We start from the raw sequence: 18,992 nt of genomic DNA, 5'->3' as shown, positions 1-18,992 counted from the left end.
ACCCCACAGCTATGCCGCCGTCCCTTAAGCAAAGCACCTGGCCACCCTACCCCCCGTCCCCCTCCTCAAAACTCCAATCCCCTCCAACTTCCTCTTCCACCGCTAGTAAATCTAAAAATCATTCCTACAACCTTATACAGCCTTTCCGCCTAAAAGCTTCCACCACCCCGACTCCAACCCCTCCTTCCCGTGCAACTTCTCCGCGACCCTTCAAACCCCAATGCTGCCAGGGCCGCTGGCCCCACTGCCCCCCGAGCTGACCCGCGAAGGCGAGCCCCCGCCGGAGCCCGCCCCCGCCGTCAGCATCGTGAGATCTGTGCTGTTGTTGGGGTTGATCTTCTTCTCGAAAAACCTCTTCGTCTGGTTGAGCAGTTGCTGCTGGCGCGCAGCTGCCTGCTTGAGCTTCGTGTTCTCCTCCTGCGGGTAGGAGTGCGAGGACCAGGCCACGACCGGGCCAGGTTGGGAAGAAGGGACAGGGACGGACAAGGACGGGGTAGAACAGAGGCGGCACAGAGTTTAAAAGGTTTTCAACTGGACTACTCCCAGATGGCTAGGCGCGGCCACCTAGGTTCAGGTTACATCCCAAAGTCCCCAAGTCAAACCTGCCAACCACCCCTCCCACCTGCAACGACTTGAGCTGCTGCACCAGGGCGTCGGCCTGCCGGCTGCCCCGCGGCACCCCACTGCTGCGTAGCTCAGTGATCAGCGCATCGCGAGAACGAAGCTCCCGCTCCAGGAATTGAACCCGGGTCCTGGGAGGGCCGACCCGACCAGAGCGAGGTGAGCTTCGTCGGAAACTAAACACGCGAATGCGGTGGAATCATTCAGGCTCGCGACCTAAGAACGAAAAAAACGCGGTGGCTCGAAAAGATATGGCACAAGGATAAGACCGGGGTAGGTGGAAGTGGGATTGGGATAGGTCGGAGTGAGGTACGGGGCGCTACGCCCCTCCAGGGTACCCCTCTCAAGTTCCAGGCTATTCGCCTCCGTTGCTTCGACGTTGTGTCAAAAGCCACGTGAGCGTCAAGTCTAATCCTGAGACACGAAGTTGACCTCCGGCCTTGCTCTTCGCGATTGTCTTGAGTGCCATACGATTTGTACTGCGACGGCTGTACTACATGCTCGTACGACCCGTACGACTTACTGCAGGGCCTCGGCCTCCGACTTCGCCGATAACGCGCTGTCCCGGGCCGCGTTCAGCTCCTCCAGAAGCTTAACATTTGCCGCCTCCATTTCCCGCATGTTGTTGCCACCGCCAACACCAACACCGCGCGCGTTGAGGAACGCCGCCGTCAGCGTGCCCGCCATGCTGGCCCCGCTGCCGCTGCCCACCTCGTCTCCTCCCCCCACCGCACCGCCAACCCTCCTGCCCAGTGCCGTGTTTCGGAGCTGCTCGGACAGCGCGGTGACCTCCCTCTCCAGGGAGGCTGACCGCTGCCTCTCAGCCTCCCAAAGCTCCGTCTGCACATCCAGATCCTGACAGTGCGTGTGCGGGGTTGTGTGTGTATGTGTGGGGGGGGGGAAGGGAAGGAGGAGGGGGCAATGGAGGGAGGAATTGGGACAGGGTTGGTTCATGTGATGCAGGTAGACAACTGCCGCCCGCGTCCCAAGCGCTGACGCAGCTGTCCGTAACTTCCGAGAGGCTCGGCGCGGTGGATGGCGGAGAGGGGCAGGAGGGAGGAAGCGCCAGGATGCAAAGGGGATGGGGATGACGGAAATGACCAGCTAACAGCCATGCCGACGAAAATGAGACACCTCTAGGAGAGGGACCCATACGGCTCCACACACCCCTCCGCCTCTCACATTCTGCGCCTTCTGCAGCAATGCGTTGACGTCCACAGCGCTGGACATGGAGGTTTGCTCTGCAAGGGCGGCAAAGGGCAGGGAGGAGGGGTAAGGCGGGGCAAGCCGAAACACACGCACGCACACACAAACGTCCTACTCGCGGCGCAGTCCTAAAAGCACACAGATACACATACATACATAGTATGTACGTTGCCCCACCCCACCATCCACTTCCCCCCACACACACACAAACCCGGGCTGCACCCCCCCCAAAGCAACCATGTCCAGCCCCAAGCACCTGAGGCCGCCAGCACCAGGCTCTCCGCCTTGTTCAGCAGCTCCAACGTGGCTGCGGCCTCCGCCGCCAACTCCGCCTGTACCTGCCGCAACGACTCAAACTCCGCACGTGACGCTGCGTCACGGTCCTGCCGTACAGCCGTCAGCTCGCTCACCAGCGCCGCCACCTGCGCACGCATGCCCGCCACCTCCGTCGCCGCCGCCTCCGTCTGACGCCGGGCGGTGCGAAGCTCCAGCTCCGTCGCCTCCGCGGCGCGACGAGCCAGCGCCAGCGCCGACTCGCGCTCCGTCAGGGCAGCAGTGGCGGCCGCCAGCTCCCGTTGGAGCCGTTCCGTGGCCTGTAGTACACGTCGCACGTGTCGTCGTACATGCGCATCACCCGGGATACATGGGGGATTGAGGAGGACGGAGTTTGGGTTTGGGGTGGGCAGGTTGTGTATTCATCTAAAGAGAGGATTAGCAAGCCCACCGGGCAGGGAGAAATAGTAGGCTATGGGTGGGGCGCTACCACCGCGTGGGCCCTAAGCAGAGAGGCTCGTGCGGGAAAGAGGGAAAGAGAAAGGCTCGCGCGGGTGTGGCCTTACGTTCAACCGGCAGAACCGCACACGGGCAACACAAGATACCCTCGTGGTGGTGAGGTGAGGCGCTACAAGGGGGTGCTAGCGGCGCCGCGTCGTCCACAAAACCATGACAGATTAAAATCCCGGCCCGGCCCCGCCCCGTCTCCTCCTCTCCCCCCATCCTTCACCTTGTCCGCCGCCTCCGTGCTGCTGTCCGCCTCCGCCACCTGCCGCTGCGCCTCCGCCAGCTGGTTCCGGAGCTCCGCCAGCTCCCCATCGGAGCGCCGCAGGGCCTCCTGGAGCTTCTTCACGCTGCTCTCGGAACCTGACAAGTAAGCGATCTGCAAGTAAACATTGAAATCCGTTTTGGGGGAACTGTGGACGGCCATACGGCGGTACGGTTGTGTGCGCGTGTGCGCGTATGTGTGACTTTTAGTAGTCCGTGGCCCGGGGGGAGCTGGTGCTGTTGGCACACGAGTAACTCTTGCCGGACGGGTGTCTGTGTTTTCTTAAAGATGGGCACCACCGGTAGGGCATGTCAGATAGAACCAGGGCTTTACATACATACATACATACATACATACATACATACATACATACATACATACATACATACATACATACATACACACACATACATACACACACATACATACATACGTACATACATGCATCACCCGCTGCACTCGCCTGCCCCCTCAACCTCCTCCTCCACAACCCCCTCTCTCCCTCCGTCCCCAGCCGTCTTTACCCACCTGTTCATTGAGCACCACCACCTGCTCTCTGAACATCTCCACGTCCCGGGTCTGTTTGATGACGGCCGCCTGCTCCGCCGCCAGCCTCTCACTGAGGGTCTGCGCCGCCGTGCGCTGACTGGCCTCCGCAGCCTGGGCCTCGGCCAGGGCCTGAGCGGTCTCAGCTAGTGCCTGAGCGCGTGGTGGGAACGGGGCGGGGAACGATAAGGAGGAAATCAACGGGGACCCATATCACGATGGTGATCACCCACGAATACTCAGGCGGGAGCGAAAAGCATCAACATTCAATCGAAGTTCAAAGCACCAAGCTGCCGGAGGAAGCCCAAAGGCATATGCGAGGAAGCTGTCCGTTCGTCACGGAAAAAAAAGGGTAGCCGGGTTCCCCCCCTTCCCTCCCCCTCCCTTCCCACGGCGTTCGGCTGCACACAAAGCACCCCACCCCACACACCCCCTCGTCCAACACCCACACGCACCTTGTTCTTGGCACTGAGCTGCTCTCTGAGCACTGCCGCCTGCTCCCGCACCTCCCCCAGCTGCCGGACTGTCTCCGCGGCCCGAGCCTCCGCATCCGCCCTCTGCTCGCTGGTGGACCTGAAGGACGCCTCCAGCGCCTCGAACCGCTCAGCCAGCTCCGTGTTTGTGGACTGCAGCTCCGAAAGCATCACCTGGGGCAGGGGCGCAGGGGGAGGGGCCGGGAGCAGCATTGGCATTAGTGCCGCCAAGTTAGCAACATGCAAGGCATTACACACGACTCACATTGCTATCAACCCCCCACATGTTATCAAAGAAATTACCACCATACCCATCATCACCACCAACGCAACGCGCGCGGTCCCCAAGTACACAAACACACACACGCGTACACACACACCTCCACACCTCCACCCCCCCTGCACCCTCCCATTCAGCCTACCGTGAGGCTTCTGAGGCTGCTCTCCGCCTGCTGCACCTGCCTTCTGAGGTCCTCCTCTCGGCCCTCCGCAGCTGCCAACCTGCTGTGAGCCGCCTCCAGCTCTCCCTCCTTGGCGCTGAAGGCCTCAGCCAGGATGGCCAGATCCACCTTGAGCTGCTGAGCGGTCTCAACCTGGGGTCAGGCGGTGGGACGCGGAGTCCGGCAAAGAGGAAGCGGGGAGGTGGCGGCGGTGGCGGCGGTGGTGGTGGTGATGGGGTGGGTAGATCGATAATCAAAATTCTGACGATTATGATGATGATGATGATAATGATGATGATGATGATGCGACAGGTAAGGAACCAACTCCCCTCCACCCCTTAAACTCTCTTCATTGCAACCCAACTCGCGTCTCCCTTGTACACAGTCACTCCCTTGCCCAGTAAGCCCGCCCTGACGGGCATCTCCTCCCCCCAGCAGCTGTACCTCTGTCCTGAGCTCCTGCAGCGACACGTCCAGCTCCCCCAGCGCCACATCCTGCAGCCGCCTCCGCTCCTCCAGCTCCCCCACACTGCCGCGCAGACCCGCCACCTCCGCCAGCAAGGAGTCCCGCTCGGCGGCCAGGGCGGCCCGTTCCCGGGATTGAGACTCCAACTGAAAGGGCGGGGGAGGGGAGGGGAGGGAAAGACGAACCACACACGATTGAAGGTGATGGAGTGGGAAGGGAGGGGAGGGGAGGGGGAAGATCATACAGGCAGGATGGCGGGGTGGAAATTACGGTGGTGGGATCTAGGTCATTGTTGTGCTGGTGGTGGGGTCCAGGCCGGGAGGGGGGAAAGACAAGCAAGGTCCTCTGGATCCCGCTTCTTCCGGCGGATCAGATCCTGCAGCCGTCACAACATGCGCACACGGCTCCAGTCCATAGTAGGTTATCCCATCTCAGTTTTTCACCTGCCTCGGATTAGGCACCCAGGAGTTTCCCCTCCAACCAAACCCCGCTTCCTCCTCTCAACCCCCCCCGCCACCCTCTAGAAGATGGTCAGGAACCCTAAAACCCTAGAAGCCCTAAAACCCTAGATGGTCAGCAGGAAGGAGCAAGCCCGTCCTTCCGTGCAATGTCGTACTTTTAGACGTTTCACGCACACCCTGCATAACCGCAGCCACGCAATTCCGGGGCTGCCAGCTTTGGCTCCGCCGCCTGGGGGACCCAAGACAGCTTCGAAAAACCTTATCATTTACACAACTGCTCAACTTGCACCACTGTCCCGGTCTCCTCATCCCCGAGAATCCCCCCCACCCCACCCCATACATTTTCCCTGGCCGCCCACCCACCTACCCAGCCCCATACCGGCCCACCTGCTGTGTCAGAACTGCCACTGATGTGGCCTTGTCATTTGCCTCCGCCCTGAGCTTCACGGTCAGCCCCTCCACCTGCTGCTGCAGCTGCACCTCGGCCGCCAGTCGGGATTGCAGCTCGGAGCTGGTCTCATCCAGCTTGGCCTGGAGCGCATTCAGCTGGAGCTCCTGAAGGGTGGCGTGCGGGTGTAATAGACAGATAAACAGGTAGGTACGTAATACAGCAAGTAGGTAGGTTGGCCGGCTGACAGGGAGAAAGAGGAGGCGGGTTACCATCCCTTTCTTCCCCGTCACTGCGCGCTCTCTCTCTCTTTCCCCTTTTTTTCTCTCTTGCCGGAAAACCCAAATCTGACCCCTTCCCCCGACACCACTACTAAGCTAACCGGTCGTCCCGCCCGGTCCCCCTCCGCCCCTACCTGCTCCTTGCACTGGCTGGTCAGGAACTCCACTGCGCTCTGAGCAGCCTGCAGCTGGGCCTCACGCTCTTCCAGAGTGCCCTGAAGCTGCTCCAGCTCAGTCTGAGTGGAGGAGGTGTAGGTAGGGGTGGTGGGAATACGGGTGCCAGGCGCGAGGGGAACAAGCAACAAGGAAGGAGTGAGGAACCCCACCCCACCCCACCTTGCCCGACCTCGCCGCCCTCCATCCCCGTCGCGGCACTCCAATCGACCCCAGCCAGGCAAATACTTTTCACCCGCGTGCTATCCACCTCTTCTCCCGGGACCAGCTAGCCTCTACCTTTCCATTCTGGAGTGCCCCCCTCCAAGGGTTCGCAGGTTCACACCTTTTTTCCCGTCCTTACCCCAGGCTCTCACCTGCGCTTGCTTGAGCTCTTGTCGTAGGTGGTTATCTGCAACTGGGGGTGGCGGCGGGGGCGGCGGGGGCGACGCAAAGCCCTTGCTGCCGCCGCCCCGCGGCGGGGGCACCTTGGGTGGCCTCCCCTTCTTGCCGCCCTTGCTCATGGTCTTCCGCATGGCCTCCACATCCGCCTCAATGGCCGCCAGCTCCTCCACCTTGCGAGCCAGGGCCTCCTGGGCCTCCTGCACGCCAGGAGGGCACGAGAGCCTGAGAAATGAAGAGAAGCATAAATACGAACCCCGTCCTTCCGTTAAGAGTGATACATGCGCCCACCCTTGGGTTCAAGGACGGACGGCATCCGCGTGCGGGAATGCAAGCACTGTTCATATCACATCAACCGGGATGCTGCGCTGCACTGAGCTGCAACGGACAGTCGGAGGGCGATGCTGATGCCTGCATGTGGAGATGCTCGGAGCCCTCCAACGTCATCCGTGTCGAGCTATGTCGTATGATGTGAGTGTGTGGTGCACTGTGTGGTGCCCAAGTCGTTTGCCGGAAGGCAGCGATGCCATCAGCCAAACATGGGCGCTAAGATCCCGCGCCCCTCGAGCCAGCGTCACGCCCTCACACCCAGCTCAATCCTATCCAGGGACTGCTGCTGCCGATGTCAGCCTGGCCGCACCCCCTGCCCGCTGGCCGCCATGTCCCTTTCCAGGCTGTGTAGGTGGACCACCCTGGCGCCCCATCCGGACGCGAGGGGCCGCCATAAAATAACCCCCTTCTGCAGTTTGACCATTCTGCGGTTTGGACTGTTTCCGTCAGATTCATGTATTGGTTTTCACTCCTTGCGGGTAGTTGTTGGTTCAACCCCAACCCCCCGTTCCTCCCCCGGCCCAGACGCCTTTGCAGCGAGGATAGGACTTCCCACGACCCGCGCTCTGCTACGTGTGCCGATGTCAGGGATGTGCTGACGCCATGGCCAATGGGTGCCCGCCGGGGCAGGACGAGGTACCCAGCCCACACCTAGCATTTGCGGCACGATCGTCGGAAGGCGAGGTGGCAGCAGAGCCGAGCATCGGCGGCAGCAAAAGCGCATGGTATCGACCACAACACATGCTTTTCTGCGCCGTGCTGGGTGCCCTGCACCCGCAGATGCCTGGATGCAGACCCTGGGGCTTGTCGCCCGCGTGCCGTTCTCCCAGCACTTCAGGCAAGCATACCCAGCCAACATTCTGCGTCACCCACAGGCCCCCCCACATCTTGGTAAGCGTTTCCCCTCCCACGGCTCAAGTCATCAGCTTGGCGCTCTGGCCCCAGCCAAGGGCTCTTGGGGTCCAGACCCCACTCACCTGCGCCTCCTGCCGTGCCGCCGCTGCCGCCGCCTGTGCCGCCAGCAGCTGCTCCTGTGCAGCGTTCAGGTCCTGCACCAATGTCGCCCGGCTGTCACGCTGCTCCTGCAGCTGCTCCTGCAGGAGCTTCTGATGCTCCTGCAACGCTTCTAGCTCCGACAGCCGTGCTACCTGTGCCTGGGCGGCCACCAGCTTGGACTCCGCGTCCTGCAGGCGAGCCACCTCTGCCTGAAGCTGCTCGATGGCTGGCAAGGCGCTGAGGCGGCTGCGGGCTTCCTCCAGCTCCACAGATGTCGCTGCGAGGCGTTCCTGCGCGGCTGCGACCTGGGCAGTCAGGGCCTCCCGCTCTTTGTCCTGTGACGAGGGGAAGGTGAAAGGGAAGGACAACGGTCAGGGAAAAACCTGGAATGGGTACTTGGTGTATGGGTTGTGGATAACAGGAATGTTTGGAAATGCTGTTGATGCGTGTAGTGTAGGAGCGCACCTGCTTGCGTTTGTCGCTTTCGATAAGCTGTTCGAGCTCGGCGATGAGCTCGTCCTGTTCTACCATTTGCAGCTGCAGCTCCTCAACTATACCGACCTGCTGCGTAAGCAGGTCGATCTTATCTAACGCCTCGCGCAGGTTTTTCTTCGTCGCAGCGAGCTCCTGCGCGAAAGAACAGACGGGACAAGGCTCAACATGGAATGCATAACATCAAAATGAAAATGCAAGAATAGTAGAACGGGGGTGGAGGCGAATTGAGTAAGCGTCAGCTGAAAGGGTGTTGTGGCAAGGGCCTGTAAACCAACGCGCGCCTACGCACCAGTGTATCCTCGCTTGCATTCCCAGTGGTAAAAACCTGCGATGCAATTAGATCAATTCTCCACTTAGTGGGAACGAAAAGGAGACGAAGTAAAAGCTGACATCGCTTCTTTGCCGTCCCAGGGTTATCCAGTCCTTGCAGATAGGCTTACCCCTTGTTCCGGGACACCAACGCCTGCATTGTTCACCAAGTGCATCCACTCGTCAGCTTGATGTTTAGGTGGCTTTCTGGGTGTGCTTCCAAGGCCTACCTGCCACAGAGGAGTCGCCACGGCCCCGTCGTGGCGCCAAGGAAAGCACCGGCAGGTGCAGAAAGGGCATCCATGGACGATTGCTAACAATTACTCTAGGTGTGCGGCAAGGGCTGCCCAGACTGCAAGCCGGAGCCGCCCGTCGGGAGAATGCATCCACGATCATTGTATCTATCGAATTGCCCTATGCACACCGATGGCAAAAGAAGCTAAACATCAGAAGACATAGCATGCATCAGGACAAACCCCACGGAGGTGCAAGGTATTGCTATTATCCAGCCTCGCAGGCGAACCAAAGAGAAAACACTAAACGAGAGGAAAGATGTGTATGTGTATGCGTATGTGCAAATCCTTTTTCCGGCAAGGACCTTGTCTGTCGTCGATTATCCGTGTGCCGTGAATTGAACCTCATTTAGGCTGTCCCACCAACGCTCCCAGTCATGTCAAGTCAATGGCTGAAAAACCAAAAAATAGTGTTGCAGAAATGAGATTTCACAATCCCTATAGCTGATGTTTGCCTATGGTCAAAGACGATGGCGCTGTCACCAGTCTTGAGTTCGGCTCCTAACTTTGTGATTGATCAGGGCTTAGAGTATTATGCTGGCAAAACTGAGCTGCTCGACTGGATCAACCATCTGCTGGAGCTCAATTTGACACGTCTTGAACAGGTGCAAAGTCTTGTGACCCTAGCGGCGATACGACCACAGCAACACAGCGTTTTCTTACGTGCATTTTGCAATAACTGCAGCTCACGTCAGGCGCTATCTATTGTCAGATATTGGATGGTAAGGGAGCGAAACCGGCACGTAACACGGGGAATAGATATACTTAGCTTGAATCCTGTGATCAAGTAGCAGGGAAGATAGTTGTGTTGATAGCGCGCCCTGCGTTGGTCAGGGCTGCCTCACTAAGGTCCTTTGTCCCCTGACACCCCCCCCCCTCTCGGCCAGCCTTCTATGCGGATGTTGTTGCCATTCGCAAAGTGAACTTCTTTGCGCGAGAGGAATATGAGATCATTCCGAACTATAAAGTACTGCAGGCAGCATTCAACGCGCTAGGCTTCACCAAGGTAAGCAGTTTAGAGCGCAATCATTTAGAAGATGCGGGGGTTCGTCAGGAGCGAAGCCCCCGATGCCCTGGGCAGGCTTTATGGTTCCAGGTCACGTCTATATAGGCCCGCGACTGGGTCAGGAGCACTCGGCTGCTGGGTCGGTTATGGTGGGCAGGGTATGGGCCCCAGGGACTACACGATGTACACGTATGTATGTATGTATGTATGTATGTTGGCTACTAGGATGGTATAGCTTCGCCAGCGGCCCCCTTTCCCGATGCAGTTCCCTGCTCTCCCCTGCGAGAGGGGCACTGTAATCCATTCACCCCATCCGACTTCAAAGTGTATTCGTTGGGTTCAGCAACTCACCACCAGCATCCAACCTAATCTAGCGGATCAACGGCGCCTCAACTTAGTTCCTGGCCAGCTCGAAAGTTGATATAATCACGTCCTACACCGTCCACAAGATGGGGGGCCATCTCCCATTTCAACACTTCTCAAACACCCGAGGCGGATTTGAATCCGGACACTCCGGGAGCAGAAGTCAGGCCTTAACCTCTGCCAGCCGCCTGTATTTATGCATGTATGTGACCTCGCCCTTGCGTTTCCTCTGGGGAATGACCACATGAAACCAAAATGGACCGACACCATTGAGTCCTCACCGCTGCTCCAACTGAGTGCGCAGGAGCTGAATGTGTCCAAGCTCAGCCAGGCATCACCACCTGATCTCATGGAGTTTGCGCAGTGGCTTTACAAAAGCTTTAAGGGTAAGTACACGGGGTCGGAGACTGGACCAGTTTTGTGGCGGTGCCAGGGCATTTCCAGAGGGTGCCTCTCAATAGCCTAACCAGCTGGGCAGGCCATATCAGGTCCTGAGGATGGCATCCCCCCTTTCACTACTACACAACGACAGTTGCACTGCTCGTTGGCCCACTTGACAACCTCTACGCATCCATCAGTCGGGGTCTTTCGGCTCAAGCAAAAGCAATCTCATGCGCCTTGCCCTTCCGCCATCCCACGGTGCGCGTGCAGGCGCGCCTAGGGTGTCTGGGTACAGCCCGAACCACCGGCGGCAGCAGTCCATCAAGGGCGGGACGGTCAACATCCCTCTGCCAGCCTGCCTACAGACCAGTGCCTTCGAGTTCACACGCATAGACCGTGAGACTGGGGGTGTTGGTTGGAGGGGCTTGGGTTAGTGCGTGAAAACCTAAGCCGCCTAGGTACGTTTGGGGTACTGTGCGTGTGGCGGTGCGTGCCGTTGGGCTTGGGCTCTGTAGGGTGGTGCCCTTTAGAATCCCCGCGCGTGCAGGTTGGCAGCAACCCATTTGCATCCCCAATAAAGCTGCGTTTCGCGGGAGCCCCTGCACAACTCTATTGGCCTGACAACGGCGGTCCTTCTGCTGCAGTGCGTACGAGCGGAAACTACGGTGGAACAACGCCGCTGAGTCATGAGGCTGGCAGGTAAGGAACTGCTGTAGTGTGGCATCCTTGGGGAGTAGCCAATGAAGTAAGCGCCCTTCGGTGACCATCCTACCTAATAACAACACAAGGAAGGGGAAATGGGAGGAGGAGTTCGGAGCTGCAACTGACCGGGCATGTTGAATGCGTCGCATTCTGTGACTGACTAATCATTGAGCAGGCTAGCGCTGGAGACCAGCGCAGGCGTCCCCAGAAGGTTTGCAATAGAACCTGACAGGCGTCATGGTCCGCGTTGCATGCACGTTGGATGGTTCTGAAACTAGTCGGGCGAGGTGGATGGCCCCGCTGCCACAGAAAGAGGGGATTTATGGAATACCCCTCTCTCCTTCTCGCTTACGTACGCGCTTGATCAATGCGTGTAGGGTCAGGGGAAACAGGTCGGTGAGCGTCACGCCGGGCACGGGCAGCAAGAGCAGCGGCGGCAGGCGTACGCCACCCTACCTAAACGTGACCAGCCGCTACAAGGAGAGCCTGGCAGTGCCGCCGGAGCACTATGAACGGCGCAGCCCCCGTCTAAGCCCAGGCTCCAGTGGCGGGGAACTGCGTAAGCGGGTGGGTTGACGGACTGGCTGAAGGGGCGGGTGTGTGTTCGGCTGGGCATATGTGAGCAGTTATGTGGGTCGGAGGTTAGGTATGGGTGCTGGGACGTGCTTCCAGCTAGGACGTCTGCATTCATGGACTTTGACGCAGGCATGGACGTGTGTTTTAGGTGTGTGAGCATGCTTCATATGAGGCTGGGCAGCTGGCTGGCTGTGAAGGGCGGATATGCTGCAACATCCGCTTTTGGGACGGGTCGTGGGCAGTATTTGCGTCGGCATGCATCGACAAGCACTTAAACCACGTTCTTCCTGCGGGCTCGCTCTAGACTGGTAGAGGGGTCTATGGTTCACGTAGTCGAATAGGACGGCCTTGTGATGAATCTGTTTCAACACTGTACTGCCTTCCCATCAACCCTCGAAATCCCCAGTTGCATGCTTTCATTCGTCAGGCTTGGTTCCAAGGACTGCACAGGCAACCCTGCAACGCCGTGCACCCTGCCGTACCAACCCCTACGTCCCGCCCTCACGGTCCGTTCTACACAGATCATGATGTCTCATAGGTGCACGCAAACGGACTTTCCCGAGGAGGAGTATCGGTTTATGACCGATGTGGGCACTGAGGTGGCGCCGCCGCGGTTGGAGCAGCGGGATTACGGTCAGCAGTACGAGGACATCATGGGTGACAGCCCGTCGGGGTGAGTGCCTTGCGGGCGCGGGGGCGGCTGGGCCCCATGCAGAGACTGACGAGCTGTGGCTCATGGGATGGATGGGATGCTGGTGGAGAGGTTCTGCACGACGTTGCTGCGTTTTCGGGCTCCGCCTTGTTGTCCGAGATTACGATCTGTCTGGTCGGGGAGTTACGTGTGGTGATCTGGTGCCCGCCTGGGGGCACCTCTGCGGCCTCACTGTAGCTGAGGTTATCCCCAAGCCACTGCATTTCTCACCAGTCCCTGGTCCATGAGCACTGGCAGGGGTGTTCACGCCTCGGGCTCGCACACCTTGGTTTGGCTTGTTGCATTCTGTGCACGAGTTTCCTGACTCCTCCGTATTCACGTACTTCCTCGTCTATAATGACTCGTGGCTATGTCTTTGCTCGTCGGTTTTGTAACCGATCCTTCGTTGTCCACCCCTTGCTGTGCGTCCGCAGGAGTGTGGTCAGTCCGTCGCCGTCGGAGTTGATTTCCCACGGATTGGGGTCCGAAAACTTCAGCTTCGGACGGCAGCGTTCGGGCATTCCCTCCGGACAAGGAATTCCTTTATCGCCCAGGACAACGATGTCACCGACGGGTTCGCTCTATGGGTATGAGTCCGGGATAGGCGACCGCAAGTCGCCAAGGCCGGAGTCTTCGTATCGGGGTGATGGCTATGGCGATTACAACACTGGCGGTCGCAGCGGTGACGGCAAACGCACTCCTGATAGCAGACGTAGCTTTGATGGCAGGCGGAGCGTTGATGGTAGTGTTCCAAGGTCACCCTCGCGGCTACGACGGCGGACGCAGGAAGAGGACTTTGGTGACGAGATCTTGGAAGCTGGCGTGCCGCAGCAAGCCTCAGTGGCTATGCCGAACGCCTTCGCGCGTGCCGCCGCCACGGCATCATTTGCCATAGTTGGGCACGCTCCCGGAGTGCCGCTGCTGGGATGTGAGGAACAACAGTTCAGTGGACAGTCGACAATGCCCATCAGAGACGCGTCACCCGTGGGGTCTTCCTCCGCCACGGAGTCGGCGGCAGCGTCTCCATCGCCACACTCCGGCCACCGCTGGCGCTACTCCCCAGCCATGCTGCCTGCGGACATTGCGGCGCTACTGGCGTCACCCGCCATCCGCACGCGCCTGGCCTCACCGCCCTGCCTCCGTGACATGGCCGCCGCGTTGGACGTCTGCGCAGCGGCACTCCAGGGGATTGACAAATCTCTTGGATCTTATTCCGCCTTGCTTGCAGAGTCCGCGCCGGGTGCTGTCAGTGCAGGCCCCCGTTACTCGCCGGCGTTGTGTGGTAAGGCTCGCAGCCTGCAGGATGCCCTACAAACGCTGCTTGAGCACACCACACTGCTGCTGAATGACGTCCAAACGTACAGCCAGGCGACGCACACGCAGGAGCAAATTCAGCAGCAGGCGAGGAGCCGCCCGGCTTCTCCAAGCACGTCCAGGCCAGGATCCAGGGCAGGATCGCCGGTGAACGGAGGCACGACGGGCCATCGTAACTATCAGGCAGAGGCAGCTTTCCTCCTCGAGGTGAGCGGCATCGCTGTCGGCGTTAATGGTGAGATTGAGGACTGCAATCCTGCAGCGAGCCCCGCTCCCTATTGACTGTATGTCTTTGGTGGCTAGTTTATGTGGCCAATGAAATTCCACGGGTCTGTATAACCCCATCCGTGACCTGCACGGGCCCTCCGCCCGATCACCCCATCCTATCCTATTCTGCACTGTATTCGTTCCACGAACACTGTTGTGCCTTCCTGAGAAACAAGATTTCGACCCCAGCAACGACTCAACCTGCCGCACTCCTACACAGCGTGCGAACTCGTACAAGACTCGGCTTGAGGCGCTCTGCCGGCGAGCGGAGGAGACGTTGAAAATGTGGCGGGATGAGGACGGTAGCGTTGGCGGCCCCATCAGTCCTCGCACGGATGGGGCTCCACACCGCCATCTCACAGACGAGCAGCGCAAGCTGTGCAGTACCACCCAGCTGGATAACCACCTAAAGGCCGTGGGCATGGCACAGTTCGCGTTGGTTCAGGACATCCATAAGTGAGTGCAGGACAAATTGGGTTTGCAACAGGCTGCTAGGGTATGCAGCGCTGCGGTGGGTCAGGCGGGCCAAGGCGGTGCGATGGCACGGATAAGAAACAATGGACGTCTCTGGAACATGTTTTCTTATTCATTTTAGACTCATTCACGTGATGCACATTAAAGGGCGTAACTCCTCACGGCATGGGTGTCGCACCGAGCTTTTGGTGAGCCCCGATCGGCACGGTGTAGCAACTGAAAGCCAGGCGAGTATTCCCAACCTCTGTCGGCGCCAAACCTCATGCCTGTTACCCTCCCCAAAGGGAGCTCGCGGCTCTGGCAGCCACGTATTTCCGGCATACCGGTGTTGCGAGCGGCAACGAAGGGGGCTCAAATGGCGGTGGCGACGGATCCGCGGGCGGCGTCAGCACTGGGAGCGGCCGCAAGGCGCGTGTGTTCAAGTTAGGCGAGTACCAACTGAAGCAGCTGCGCAATGGCGACATCTACAAGGTGTGCCGCCTTTTAGGGTTCTTATGCATGACGGGTTGGGAAGGGATAGCGTGTGAGCATTGACGGTATCGCCCCCCGGAATGCAGTCTCCAATAAGAAAGTCCACGATCAGGCATGAATCACACACTGTGCAAGGTCCAGGGGAGTCCTTTCCCCTGGACCTTGCACAGCGTGTGATGCATGGCGCTTGGATCACGTTAGGGTCCATTGCTTTTTCCTTGGCCTGGCCACCTTGCGCCTCGTCACACCGAAAGTTTGCACTGGGTATCACTGAGGGCTGGTTTTGGAAGCCGGTGTGCTCTGACTAAGGGCACATCATCTGCCTGACTTCGCATTGGAATGAGGCACGAAACTGCAACACGTTTCCACTAACACAGGGCCGGTATGTGCACAACAAGAAGAACGGCGAGGGCGTGTACCACTTCATCAACGCGGACGTTTACGAAGGGGAGTTCCGAGACGACCGGATGGACGGATGTGGTGTGTACACGTTTAGGTGAGGCCGAGGACGTGCGGACTTGCGTAAGGAAAAGGGCCCCCAACATAAGAGAGGGAAGGAGTCAGGGGTGGAATATGATTAGGCAAATCAGGGCATAAGGAGAAGGAGGTATTGTTGCACGGGCTGCATTTTCGTTGGGCCGATACTTTTCATAAAGCAAAGCTAGTTGCAAGGTGATTGCCGTCTGCAAATTATGTGCTCATGCCAGCATCAACCACTCTCGCGCGAACCGTTTGCCGCCCTTCTGCTGGGCCCATATAGCCTCAAAACACAAAACTACTTCTCCGTAATTTCTGGACCACAACCATGCGGTCGAAGCAACCTCACCGTAAAAGTCCGCACCTCCGTTATGCCCTGACCTTGGCCCCTCCCGCTTCTGCTCTTTCCTTTTGCCCACAGCCACGAGGGGCGTTACGAGGGGCAGTGGCGCAACGCCGTATATAATGGCACGGGCGCTGAGACCTTTGCCAAGGGCTCCACCTACCATGGCGAATACATGGGTGGGTTGCGCAACGGCTGGGGCGTGTGCCGCTTCTACAACGGCGATTACTACGAGGGCCAGTGGGTGAAGGGCCTTCGGGACGGCAGCGGCATGCAGCAGGTGCGCCGGGCAGCTGGGGACCTGGGTGAGTGGGTGCAGCTGCGGGTTGGAAATGCCCTGTGGCTTGCGGTATGCGGGAAGCTGAGGGTCCGTCAAGGTAGGAGGTAGATGGTGATGGGATATTGGAGCTGGCGCCGGGATTTGGCACCAGCTCGCGAGCGGCTTGACCAAACAGGCCAACATATGGCATCGTGGTTGTCGTGAATTATTCACACCTTCGTTAGGGGCTAGTCAGTTCCAGGCCCTGAGGTCGGATCTCGGGCATGAGCGTGTAATAATTGGCCATTAAGAAGCCTCCTGCCGAGGCGCGACTTCACATTGCACCTGTAAGGTTGAAGCACTTAGCCACGGCGCTTTTTATCCATGTGAAGATTGAGCCGCCAAAGATGCGATATGCTGGGAGAAAGGAACTACCTGGCCTCGGTATGCACCCCCCCACACACACACACCCGCCAGCCCCTCCGGGCTCGTGTGGTAGTGCAGTCCCGCTACGTCAGCAAGGTAGGCGTCCTCACGCAGCGCCTCCTCCACGAGCTTCAAACTCAGGTGGGAGCAGGCGGCATCGGATCCCCACTCCCTCCAAACCCACCCGGCGGTCCCCTGCAGTGTACGGACGACAGCAACTTCGTGGGCGACTACCAGCGCGGCAAGCGCCATGGGCATGGCGTGTACTCCTTCCCTAACGGCGACCGTTACGAGGGGCAGTATTTTGAGGACCTGCCTCACGGCTTCGGTACCTACCATTTCGCCAGCGGGCAATGCTATCAGGGCCAGTGGCAGCAGGGCAAGAAACATGGGTGGAGCGTGTACACGGTCGATAACGGTGCGTGTCATGCGTGCAGCATTGCTGTGTGACCTCAAACGCGGCTGCATGCACTTACAGCCCTTCCCCAACCAATATCTGCACCCTGCCCTTGCCGAATCACCCGCCATCGTCACCAACTGTAACCTCCATGTGGATCCTATCCTTTCGCACCCGCTTGGAACTCGCCCAAGTTTTGTCAATCCTGTTGCTATGTGTTGAGCTCCTTTTTGTGTAAGCCGTGCACATGTTCTTACAGCGTCATACCATGCATTGTTTACCCGCTTCCTTACTGTCACTCTCCTCGATTCGGTCCACAGGCAGCCGCTTCATGGGGCTGTGGTCGGAGGGTAAGCCCACCTGGGTGCAGCCACTCAACGGCGACTCGGCCGCCAGCGCCTCGGAGGACACCAGCCGCTCGCTGCGGCATGCACTAGAGGCCCGCGACTTGGCGGCCAAGGTAGGTTGTGCATGCACGTTTCATGTTCCGCAAGGGGGTCCGTAACATATGCTGCGATGGCGACCTGCAGACCCTCATCCTTAACCGTCCCCTCAGTCCGCCATCGCTTAAGCTGTAACATGTACGCGAGCTGACTTGGGCAACCCCATGGCCAAGTTAAAGTGACGGTGCAGCTGTGTGAGAATGCACAGCGAAGAAGATATGACTCGAAGCCACTAGCTGAACCTAGGACACGATCGATCGAACGTTCGAACCCCACTGCCACCTTACTCTGTTTCGTCTTCCTGGTGCCTATCATGCATGGTGAATGGGTTATATGGTGGCCTCTACGATGGCTGGTCTACCGGCAGGCCGCAACTGAAGCACGCAAGCGTGCCGCAAGCCACTGGGAGGTATTTGGGCCCGTCCAGACCCGTTTACAGGCAGCGCTTCAACATGCCCAGACGAGCTCATCTCTGGCGCAGCAGGCCCGGCGGAAGGCATGCGACCTTGCAGCACGACTAGATGCGGCCGTGGCGTTGCTGCGGACGCAGGGTTCGGTGGCGCCGGTCGCGACCGCAACTCCATGACCCGGCGCCTAGGTCGCCTAAGACGCGCAAGCGCAGTCGCGCAGCGCCGCGACTGCTTTCTGCTCATCATTGTATTAGCTTGCGTTAACTTTGGCTGCAAAATTTAGGTTGGCTTAGTACCTGCTCGTTACCTTTCACAAACTAGGTGTTCTTACCGTGCAAAGCGTGATACAAGTTTAGCATTAAATGCATGGGTTGGCAACGAGCGATCATTCTGGGAGGGAGGGCGGCATCATGGAGAACGAAGCGATGGTGTTATGCAAACTGTGAGTACAGAACTAACTCTGTGAGCGGCGAACTTGCCGTGCGTCGGCACTGGCTGCGCGCCACAGCGCCGCATAAGCTCAACGCTCGCGGGCTCAAGCAGCGGTGTAATTCGGCCAACGGATAGAAGCGCCGGAGCTTCGGTTCACTCGGGTAAGAATAACCTTGGAGACGCCTCTGCGCCTCCCCGGCGTTCCCTTCCAGCCGCCGCCACATCGGCGGCTGGAAGGGAACGCCGGGGAAGATATAGGAGAAGGGGCTAACATTTGGTCCCATTGCATCCCGGCGTTCCTGAGGCACAGTATGCCGATTTCTGTTCGTGTTTTTTTATTTACCTCGTGGCGAGGTACGAGCGGCGGTGGGTGCAAGGGTTAGCCGGCATGCGCCTTGCAGTCATTGCGCCAGGCGCGATGAAAGCCAATCTTGCCGTGCTACGTACTCTTGTCACGTCATGCATGTATATGGCAGGACTTCGTACATGAACTGACAATGACAAGTCGGCCCTGGGATATCTTGTCTGAGCAGTGCAACCGAATGTCCTTGTTTCAGTCGAGGCTGCCGGGAAGTAGTGTCGTCTTGTTTCTTGGCGTCCTGCTATTGCAATGCTGCGTGCTGCGTGGTTAGACATTTTTGTTCTAACGGGGCCTAGC

The 18,992-nt window shown here is 58.9% G+C and overlaps 2 protein-coding genes across 2 annotated transcripts; one reads left to right on the top strand and one right to left on the bottom strand.

The window, feature by feature from the left end:
- Positions 1-261: 261 nt before the first annotated feature.
- On the bottom strand, positions 262-9,005 carry VOLCADRAFT_90061 (uncharacterized protein; the record flags this gene model as incomplete). Its single annotated transcript, XM_002949585.1, has 17 exons — positions 262-417; positions 623-752; positions 1,145-1,476; positions 1,789-1,862; positions 2,084-2,420; positions 2,831-2,983; positions 3,398-3,568; positions 3,871-4,062; positions 4,311-4,481; positions 4,773-4,940; positions 5,643-5,810; positions 6,059-6,160; positions 6,455-6,679; positions 7,787-8,140; positions 8,271-8,432; positions 8,741-8,763; positions 8,840-9,005. Coding segments are annotated over 17 exons (3,084 nt in total), but the record flags the coding sequence as incomplete, so codon positions are not given.
- A 6,516-nt stretch (positions 9,006-15,521) lies between these two features.
- Positions 15,522-17,102, top strand: VOLCADRAFT_59735 (uncharacterized protein; the record flags this gene model as incomplete). Its single annotated transcript, XM_002949689.1, has 3 exons — positions 15,522-15,643; positions 16,046-16,247; positions 16,854-17,102. Coding segments are annotated over 3 exons (573 nt in total), but the record flags the coding sequence as incomplete, so codon positions are not given.
- Positions 17,103-18,992: the final 1,890 nt, after the last annotated feature.

This window comes from Volvox carteri (genome assembly GCF_000143455.1).
Source record: "Volvox carteri f. nagariensis unplaced genomic scaffold VOLCAscaffold_15, whole genome shotgun sequence".
NCBI lineage: Eukaryota > Viridiplantae > Chlorophyta > Chlorophyceae > Chlamydomonadales > Volvocaceae > Volvox > Volvox carteri.
Note: the sequence above shows the minus strand (reverse complement) of the source record. Positions and strands in the feature narration are given on the sequence as shown.